Source organism: Phyllostomus hastatus, unplaced genomic scaffold, assembly GCF_019186645.2.
Source record: "Phyllostomus hastatus isolate PE091 unplaced genomic scaffold, TTU_PhHast_1.1 phas_contig_402, whole genome shotgun sequence".
NCBI classification, from domain to species: Eukaryota; Metazoa; Chordata; class Mammalia; order Chiroptera; family Phyllostomidae; genus Phyllostomus; species Phyllostomus hastatus.
The window spans coordinates 16,357,713-16,367,872 of NW_025333873.1; the positions used below are offsets into that span (position 1 = coordinate 16,357,713).

The 10,160-nt window shown below is 59.7% G+C and overlaps 1 protein-coding gene across 1 annotated transcript; it reads right to left on the minus strand.

The window, feature by feature from the left end:
- Positions 1 to 2,542: 2,542 nt before the first annotated feature.
- SOX11 (SRY-box transcription factor 11) lies at positions 2,543 to 3,929 on the minus strand. Its single transcript, XM_045844696.1, has one exon. The coding sequence runs from the start codon at positions 3,860 to 3,862 to the stop codon at positions 2,543 to 2,545; it is 1,320 nt and encodes a 439-aa protein (XP_045700652.1). The 5' UTR covers positions 3,863 to 3,929.
- Between the last annotated feature and the right edge of the window lie 6,231 nt (positions 3,930 to 10,160).

Here is a 10,160-nt window from a genome sequence, read left to right on the forward strand (position 1 = left end):
ACGGCTGGCGTCCCCGAGGACCTCCAGCGCTGGAGGCGGGGTGTACGGAGGAGCACGCGGTGGCCAGTCATGGAGATACACGCTGGGTCCCGGGGCGGCGGTGTTCTGTCCCTTGGGTCCCCGGGCGCCCTTGGTCCTTCGCTCCCCACCCTTACCGGCGGCTGGGTCCCCACGGATTCTCGGGAAGCCGCGGGTCGGGATCTCAGAGGCCGCGCCCTCCTTCCCCAGCCTCTAGCCTGCCTGCAGCCTCGGCCCCGCGGCCAGGCCTGCGCGGAACGGTCCTCCAATCCCTAGCGCGGGGCTGTGAGACGGGCACCGACATTTCCCCTACCCCCGTCATCACTCGAGGTCAAGAACTGTGGCCGCGGTCCCACCAGGATCAACCACCGCGCACTCGCGCAGATGCAGCATCCAAAAAAAAAAAAAAATTCAAAACGGAAAACGGTTGCCTCCGCCCTCTAAGAAGGCGGCGGCGGGGATCCCAGCACTCCCGCGCTCGCTGTCCAAGGGCGCCTGTCACCGCGACACGCAGCCCAGCACGGAAAACACGCACACACCCTGGCGAGCGCAGGACATTGCGCGCCGGCCCCGGGGTCCTCGCTGAGCCCTTCCCGCCCCTGCCAGCTCTCCAGCAGCTCCCTCGCCTCTCCGCCCGCCAGGAGGGTTGGGGGGAAGGCGGGGGCGGGGTGGGGGCGTGGGGGGAGAGGAGGTGAGAAAGGAACTGGGGTGGGGGGAGGGGAAGAAGGGAGAAAGAATCCTCCTCCCAGGTTTTAATAACTGGCCCAGGAAGGCCGAGGAGAAAAGAAATAGGCCTGCCAACCGAACCGTTTCCAGCCTAACCCTCAAAACGTGGATTTCTCCGCCACTCCCACCCGCGCACACAACAGCCTTGTCACCAACTGCGCTGCGACAACAGGACCTCCAGTTTGACTTCCATAGAGACTACTGGCGATGCAAGTTTCTATCAGTTCCAGCTGATTTATTAAAATTGTCAAGATACAGACTTCCAGCACAAAAAAAAAAAAAAAGAAAAGACAAAACCCAGGCCACGATGTCCACAGTGCATGAGTCTGCTTCGCCACCATTTGCTACAAAATATGCAGATGGTCTGTCCTTTATTTAGATTATATTGCACAAAATGAGACTTTTTAAACTATGTGCCTTTTTTTTTTCTAAAAATCGAGAATCCAGTTTTAAACCTTCCATCTGGGGCCCCATCCACATATCACAGCGTATGAGATACATAAAGTCCTACTATAGTACAGTACATATACAATCTTCAAACTAAGGTAACAGCTCTGAGGTCTATATCACCATTTTCAATAAATCTTTACCTACAAATATGGAACAAATCTCTACTATAGCTGTACAAAAAAAAAGTTTGCTTTTTTTTTCTTTAAACCACAAGGCCTTTAGATGCAAGGATTATTTTAAAATTTTAATCCTTTTTAAACCAGGACATAACGTACCAACATACTTGCATGCTAGAAAACAGAGGAAAAAAAAAGAAATCGAAAGGGAAGAAGTGCCTGAAAGTCTTACTGGAAAAACACAGCAAGAATGTTCCCTTTTCACTGTACAAAAATACGCCTGAAAATATATTAATTTTTAAAAAAGACTGAGGTCTGTTATGTATCAAAAATGTTTCAATACCTTTTGTACTGAGGTCTAGGCTGTCTGGTATTCAATCAAGGAGGTATAAGGGAACAAGTTACAAAAAAAAGTTGGCAAGTAGAAATCACATTTGTAAAACCATAAACAATTTGTTCGGAAAAGTAAACTCTGATCTGAAGTCAGTTCACAGTTTTTTGTTGTAAGCGTTTGTACAGTCTGCATTTTTTTTCAAGCTCCCTGCAGTTTTGTTAAGAATCGGATGCATAGAAGACATCAGTTTTCTCCCTCCAAAAATAAAATAAAATAAAATAAAAAGTTGCAATGGTCCCTTTTTGTTGGTTTTTTTTTAAATCACCAGTTCTTTAAGATCTCTTAAAAAAAAAAAAATCTCCAACCAACTCCCTCGAGTAACAGTTGCGCTGCCAGAAGGCCCCTCCACAGACGCCTTCCAGACTTCAAAGACCCACCAGCTCCGGACCGCGCCTTCCGGAGCGGGTCCTCCGCCTCCCCGCCCCGCCCCCTCCGCCTTTGCTGCAATCACGAATTTCAGGGGGAAAAAAAAATAGTAATTACAAAAACACATTTGGGGAGGGGGATAAAAATCACAACTCCAGACTAGGTATGCAACTACCTTGAGACACGATAAAGGAAGGGAGAGGGGGACAAAAAAAAGGAAGGAAAAAAATCTTTTAGAACTACTCGTTTCACTTAAACTCCACCAAAATTTCATCATCTTTTCCCATTTCTTTGTGTCACGACATCATATCAACATCAGCATCACCTCTCCTCTCCACCCTACCACCACCACCACCACCACCACCACCGCCGCCGCCGCCACCGCCACCATCATCATCATCAGCATCAGCACGACTTTAAGGGCCCCTGCTCTGCACCCGCCGAGAGAGCGAGCGAGGAGCCGGGCGCGCTCTCAATACGTGAACACCAGGTCGGAGAAGTTCGCCTCCAGCCAGTCCCCCGCGATCATCTCGCTCAGCTCGGGCGTGCAGTAGTCGGGGAACTCGAAGTGGGAGCCCAGGCTGCCCTCGCTGAACGAATCCAAATCTTTATCCACCAGGGACAGGGACAGGTTCCCGGCCGCCGCGCCGCCCCCCAGCTGCTGCTCGCTGGCGCTGTGAGCGCTTTGGGAGAAATTCAAGCTCAGGTCGAACATGAGGTCGTCGGCGTCCTCGCCGCCGCTGCCGCTGCCGCTGCCGCTGCTGCTGGACGAGGAGGTGGAGACGGAGCGCGAGGACGCGGGCGACAGCGCGGGCTGCGCCAGCGGCGGCGGGTGCTGCTTGGTGATGTTCTTGAAGCTGTAGTAGAGGCGGCTGCCGCCCCCGGCGCCCGAGGTCGCGCCGGCCCGCACCTCGTCGTAGAGGCTGGCGCCCTCGGGGGACTCGGCCGCGCTGCTCAGCGTGGGGCTGGCGGGCACTTTGGCCACGTTGTAGCGTCTCAGCAGCTGCGGCGCCTGGTGCCCCGGCGGCTGCAGCAGCTGCGGGTGCGGCGGCTCCTCATCGTCGTCGTCCGCCTCCTGCTTGATCCGCAGCTGCAGCTCGTCGTCGTCCTCATCCTCGTCGTCGTCCTCGTCCAGGAACACGCACTTGACCGTCTTGGCCGCGCCGCCGCCGCCGCCCGCGCCGCTCACCCGCAAGCTGCCCAGCACGTAGTCGTCGCCGGCGCCGCCGAAGTCCCCGGGCTGTGCCGCCTTGCCCGCGCCAGCCTTGGCGCCACCGGCGGCGGGGGCCGCAGGGGCCTTCGGCTTGCCGCACTTCTTGCTGGAGCCCTTGGAGGTCTTGGCACCGCCCGCGCTCGCGCCACCCGCTGCGCTCTTCTCCGGGCTCTGGCTGGCGCTGGGCTTGGCCGCGGGGTCCATCTTGGGCTTTTTCCGGGGCCGGTACTTGTAGTCGGGGTAGTCGGCCATGTGCTTTAGCCGCAGCCGCTCGGCCTCTCGGATGAACGGGATCTTCTCGCTGTCCTTCAGCATTTTCCAGCGCTTGCCCAGCCTCTTGGAGATCTCGGCGTTGTGCATGTCGGGAGACTGCTCCATGATCTTCCGGCGCTCGATCTTGGACCACACCATGAACGCGTTCATCGGCCGCTTGATGTGGCCTGACGCCGTCTTGCACCAGTCCGGGTCGCTCTCGTCCAGGGCCACGGGGCTGCAAGCCATGAATTCGCCCTCCTCCGTGTCCAGCGCCTCCCGGGGCAGGTTGCTGTCCGACTCCAGGCTCTCCGCCTGCTGCACCATGATCCGCTGCGGGGCTGGGCGCTCCAACCTGGGCCGTTCGGTCTCCTGCGGAGGTCCCCCTCCCCCTCTCGCCCCTCCACCTTCCCGGGCAAGTTGCAAAGTCCTTGGCGCCCCGCGGCCGCGGCTGCCCCCCTCCCCCCCGCCCCCCCTCCCAGGCTGCACACAGCGGCTGCGGCGGTTTCGGCAGCGAGGGCCGCCAGCGCGGGGGGCTGCGGCCGCGAGGGGAGAGGCGGCGGCGGCGGCGGTGGTGGAGGCAGCCCGGGACCCTTTCTCCCGCTCGTGGCTCCCGCCGCAAGCGCCGGAACCCCGAGCACTCCCAGTCGCGCGCGCGCTCCTTCTGCAAAAAGTTGAAGAGTCTCTCCCAACTAGTTATCAGGGTGTCATATGGGTGACATCACTCCCCGGGCCAGCCAATGGCGGACGGGCGGCTCCGCCCATCTCCCTTTATTAACTCTGCGGCCCCGCCCTCCCGGGTGCTTTGCAAAGGTGGGGGGTGGGGGCTGGAGGCCTGTCTAGAAATATGTTATTTTTAAAAAATCCGCGTGTGTGCACAGATGCGCCTCTCCCCGGGATGCTGGGGGGCCCACGCACGACAGCGCGTGAAGCGGACGCGCCCCGGGGGAACCGGACCAGTCGGGTGCTCGCGCGAACCGGCGACCAGTTTCCCCGAGAGGCCCGGACCCCCTTTGTGCCGTTCCCGGAGAGGCCCGTCGGTGTGAGCGGACGGGGCGCGTCCCTAGCCGTGTGCAAACTCGCGGGCACGCGCGCAAACTGAGATGGCGGGTGCAGCCCAGCCCGCCCCCGTTGGGCGCAGCTGCTCCTCCTGGCGCCCCCGGCCGGAGCCCGCCAGGGAGCCGGCTGCCTCCCCAGGCCGACGGAAGGTGGCGCTTTAACACAACACCTTCTCGGGGCACGTGGGCTCCTTTCTCCTCTTCCCTTTCTCCTTTTTCTAAAGCAAAGAAATCCATTTAAAGCCCGCGAGGTTTGCATGCACCCTCCCCCGTTTGCATATTTCTGTTTTGTCCTTTTTCTCCGTCTGTTTCCCTTCCTCGGTGGGGTTTGGAGACGCCGCGGTGCGGATTCCGCAGCCCGCGGCTCCGCGCGCCCCGCCCCAGGAGGAGGCCGGAGTAACGGTCAGTGGGGTTTGCCCGGGGCCGGGTCCTGGCGTTCAATCTGGCCACTCCCAAGGCTGGTTGTGAGCCGGGTGCCGGGGCCCGCCAGCTTCAGTACACCCCCTCCTTGGCGTCACTAGTCCCCTCTTCTCTCGTCTCCCGCCCCTCTCCTTGTCCCTTCCCCCAACGCCTTCACTTCTTCCCAGCTCTCCTCTTCCTCTAGGTCCCCTCCTCCTGCTGGGCCACCAGCGCCCTCCGGAGCAACCTCCTCCTCCTGAAATCTAGCAACCAGCTAGCTGGCCTTCGGAGTCGCTCGCTATTTCAGCTGGACAACACGGATCAAAGACAACCCCAGGTGCGCCCCAAGTTTCTAGTCCAAATGTTCCGTCGATCCGTGAAAACGTGGGGCGGACTGCCCTGGGCACCCGGGGCAGGCTAGATTATGTAAAGCGGCCCCACGGCCGGATGAGCTCCGTGCTCCTCACAGACCCGTTTCGCTTTGTGTCTTTATTTAGTCCCCGCTACCCATCAACGGATATTCTGGGGGCAATTAAAAGAAAGCCGCCGCTTCCTCCCCGTTGTCTGGCGTCATCCCTGCCTTCACAGCCTCCCGCCTTGGGGAGCTGGCAACTTCGAACAGTTCCTAAGATACTGCTCAGCTTTTACAAGCAAGACAAGTCAGCTGCTTAAGACCAATAAAATTATCCACACTCGCTTCCTTTCAGGTGCCTCCCTGCAAATTATACTGCGTTACCTAAGCGTGCACCTCTTCTGAGGATTTCAGTAACAAAGGGGTACCTGTTCTCCCAGATCCTCACTGGAAAAAGAATTTACCACCTTCACTGTTCCCCCTCCCCCCATAGTCATACTAAAGAAAAACGCTGAGTCCAATGCTTGTACTCTTCAGGCCAAAAATGCAGGCGGTTTCTTTGCTTTGCTTTTTTTCTTTTTTTTTTTCTTTTTTTTTGTTAGAATTAGAAGAGTCTGCAGTCCTGCACCCCGGAGACGTCTAAAGCCCAGGGCAGTGTGTGACAATTCACCTTTCCTCCCGCCAGGCCGCCTCTGCACTGCACTGCGGCTTTTCCCTTCCGCTCCTCTTTCCCCTCCCCCGTTCCAGCTCTTGGGAACGCGGTGGGGGGTGGGGTGGAGAGACCCCTGCCTGGACACTCCTCTTCCCTCCACACACCACCGGAGCTGTGCTCAACTGGAGGGCTGGAAATCATTTAGCTGGGCTGCATTATTTTCATGCAAACCATGCTGGCACCTAGCGTTTTAGACTCTGAAAAAAAAAAATGCATTTGAAAATCGTTGGCAAAGGCAATAGATGTTTGCCTTTTCCACACGCTGGCCACGGTGATGTTTCGCTTCAGGAGGGGAATTCTGTGAATGTAGCAGGGCTGGAGAGAGAAACAATGGGATTTATTCCCCCAGGGTCCTCAGCATCTTGCAGACAATATGGGCTAAAATTTACTTTTTCCAATAAGAAACCTAATTTCTGCTCCCAGAAAGGCGGGGCATTTGTTTGAGGAGATAAAGCCGAGGTGGGGGGTGTGCCTCAGTGTGAGGATGGGGTGCAACCAGATGGCTCTCCGCGAGCCCTCTGCAGGGGCTGGGGGTGCAGAGGCGGGCAGCGCTGCCCGGGGCCGCCTGTCCCTGGGGCTGGACGAGGAGGGAGCGCCCTCTCCGGAAAGGGCGACCTGGATCGCTGTCCGGCAGCAAGGACCCAATGCCCCCCCACCTCCACTGTGTTGACTGTTAGCTGGGACAGGGAGCACTTGGGGTGAAGAAAGGGAAAGAACACTACAAGACTCATCTCTATATTCCTTTTGCTTCTCCAGGGGAAATGGGAAAACAGAGCGTTTCCGAAGGAGGAATGGGAGCGCAGCTGAGATCCGGGCTGGGGAGAAGCAGGTGTCTGCACCGCCACAGGAAGCGAGTGTGGCAAGGCGTTAAGCCGACAGAACATGGGGCTTTCTGAAATGGAGCGCCTCTATCAAATCTCGTTTAGTAAAATGGACATTTTTCTGCTATTTTTTACGCCAGCGAGTGTGGAGCAGGAGTAGGCCCATCCACAACCTGTTTACAGCCAGTATACACCCTACCTTTGTGTCCAGATCCAAGCTGTGTATTTATTTATAAGCAAGATGCGCAATTTTCCTACTAAAAATAAACACTTTGGATATAGCATTAATATTTAGTACCTTAAGATTTACATGTGATTAGAGCAGCAAATGCCTTTTACGGTTGTGATTATTAATGTTTTATCACCCTTCATTTATAAGAACTACTACATAAGGGGGTAAGATACTCTAAAAAATGTCTCAACATTAAGAGAACACAATGAGAACGAACGTGAAATGCTCCTTTCTCCTGTGAAGAGGGGATATTTTGCTAAGCAAATAATACTCTAAAAGTACCCCCCGGGGCGAGTGCTCCGGGCACCGACTGGAACCCAGGGTGTGGGGAAGTAGGCCGAGGGCGCTCTGGCCCCCCGGGCTGTCTGCAGGAGGGGCCTCCCCCAGACCCGCGCCCCCAGATGAGTCTCTGCACCCCCGCATTCAGCTGTGTTTCTGCCTCAGCCCTGGAACCTGAGTTTGGGTTCGGATATCTGCTGTCTGCGTGGGGACGGTCCCCCTCGAGTGTCCCTCGGGGGGTGATGGTGTGAATACGGACTCTCCTGGCCTCACACGCGTCCCCGCTGCCCTCGGTGTCTCCCCGAGGACGCGGTGGGAGACTCCGCACCGCACGACGCACAGACGGACTGCACCGGAACCGGGCGGCCCCGCCTGGGCGGCGCCTCCCACACGGAGCCGGGGCACTGAGCGCTCCGCGCGGTGAGCGTTCCGGCCCCAGTCCCACGAGGCCTGTAGGACCTGACTCTCGCAGTCGGGGTCTCGCCCCAGTCTTCCCACGATGCTCTGGGGCCTTCGCGTTCCCTTCTGTCCCCCAGGAACTGCCCGGTCACCTGATCCTTGCCTGCCGAGCTCCTTCACGCCGCGCAGGAACGCCCCCGGAACCCCCGGAGCGCCGGCCGCCCCTCCCCGGCACACGCTGCCAGGGACTGTGGGTCCCCGGCGTGGGTCCCCGGAACACGCTGCAGCGGCTGAAGTCCTCCCGCTGACGTCCTCACGGGTTCGGCTCTGAGTCACCGAGGGGGAGGGGCGTTCGGTGGAGGCCCCCCCGCCCCCCCCGCCCCCACCCCCCCGCGGTCAGCGTGGGCGGGGCCTGGGCCCTTGTCCACCCAATTCTGCACCCACGTGCAAAGCAGACACCGAAGCGTCACAGATGAACGTCTCTCCTCGTTAAACGCAGTCCAGGCTGTTTTCTGTTCCGTTTCCTTAAACAACGTTGGCAAAACCCACTGACTCGGCCTTTGACGGGGCGCTGATTACACCCCAGCTCCGAGGCACCGAGGCCGGTGTCCAGACAAGGTCCACCTGGGATTAAAGCTTCTGGGCCCAGGGGCTGGTCCGCCTCCCCCCGCCCCCCCACCCCGTCCTCTTCCTGCTTCCCCCTCTTCCTTCCTTTCTTCTTCCCCCTCCCCGTCCCCAGCAGGAACCACCCCCCCCCCAGCACCTTCACCTTGGACTTCTGGCCTGCAGACCTGCTCGAAGGTGCCTTTCTGTCCTTTGACCCCTCAGCCTGTGGTTCTCTGAGAATCAGCCCCGGGAGCCCATGCAGAGGGAGCGGCAGAGCAGGAAAGGCATAGAGCGTCTTTAAAGAACGTTGCCCGTTAGCGAACTTCTAGACTTCTTTCCTTCAAGGAACAGCCCACAGTGGAAGGGGGGCGTGTCCGAGGCCCCACCCGTGACAGGATGCCCCGCGCTGTCCAGCGGCCGCAGCCGTGAAACGTGCAGGCCCCGTTTGGTCTCTGGGCTCCCCGGGGGAACGCGGCGAGAAGTGGACGCCCGCGCTGGAGTCTGGAGCTGCAGGCTGTGTCACCGCGGAGGTGACCTCCGGCTCCGTCCGCTGAGTGCGCCAGCACGAGAAACGCCGTGGAGACACAGTGTTTGGGCTCTGGGGACACACAGACACCGGCATTACCTGACACCGTGTGCCCAGGCCTCCGACCTCGGGCAGCACCTCGCCCCGTCACCGCCGACCCCGAGGCACGTCAGGCGTGAGCCCCTCATTATGGCCCGCACACCCCGGTCCCCCGCAGGGACCTCGGGGCCTGGGGGGCAGGGACACACCCGCCCCTCTGGCCACACCCCAGCTGGCCCATGGAGGACGCCTGGGGGACCCACGTCTATTGTAAAGGAAGTGTGTCTGGGTCACTTAAAAAGGCTTGTTGCCGCTCCAAGGTGCCGTGACGTGAGGACGCCCCTCCAGCCAGTGTCCCTGGTGCTTTGGGGACACAGGAGCGAGCGGACACCCGCCAAAGCACGAGAAAATTAATACGAGTTTCCGTTTTCAAGTCCCGTCAGCGCTGTCAGGAGGGCGTCACAGGTAGAAGAAAGACACTGTCACAGCTGGAAGAGGAGGGTCTCCTACTGGACGCCGGGTCCCTCGGCGGGAGCCGCCTTCCTCTCCCGTGGCGAGCGCCCCCAGGTCGGGCGAGCGCCCCCATGTCGGCCAAGCGCCGGGGCGGGCGGCTTGCGGCAGCGCGTGGTAGCGCACGGCTGGCGGACACGGGAAGACACAGGCGGAGAACCCAGAGGCCAAGGCGCTCTGAGAGCGTGGCCGGGGGGAGGGGGGAGGAAAAGCCAGGAGCCACCAAGGGGACACCTTCTCCGGTCTGTCCCTCGTGGCTCAGTCCCCGCCTCCCGTGTCGTCCCGCTCACAGCCAGGCCGTGCTTCCCGGGGCGCCCACGACGCCCTTCTCCTTCGCCCCGCCCCACGTCCTCCCCCGAGGTCAGGCGGGTGCTGTCGGCATCGCCCCGTAGCCACGTGGATCCGGGCTCCTGCGTCTCCCCCTCGTCCGGGCCTCCAGGGCTCGGCCTCCGAGGGTCGGCCTCCAGGGCAGGGCAGTGGACCACGAAGCTACTGGCGGGCGGACGCTGGGGACTCCGTCGCCCGTGTCTTCTGTGACCAGGGGACCCATCGCCTGGACTCTCTCTCCTCGGGGTGACGTCCGGAGGGTCTCTCCCCCTGTCGTGGATCAGGGCCCGGGACTTCTGGAAGCGGCGGCGATCCACGCAAACCACCGTGGCCGCGTGTCGTCCGAGAAGCAGGGAACTTGCTGA

What these genes read in the sequence shown, in the direction of transcription:
- SOX11 (XM_045844696.1), bottom strand. Translation starts at nt 3,862, where the DNA reads ATGGTGCAGCAGGCGGAGAGCCTGGAGTCGGACAGCAACCTGCCCCGG.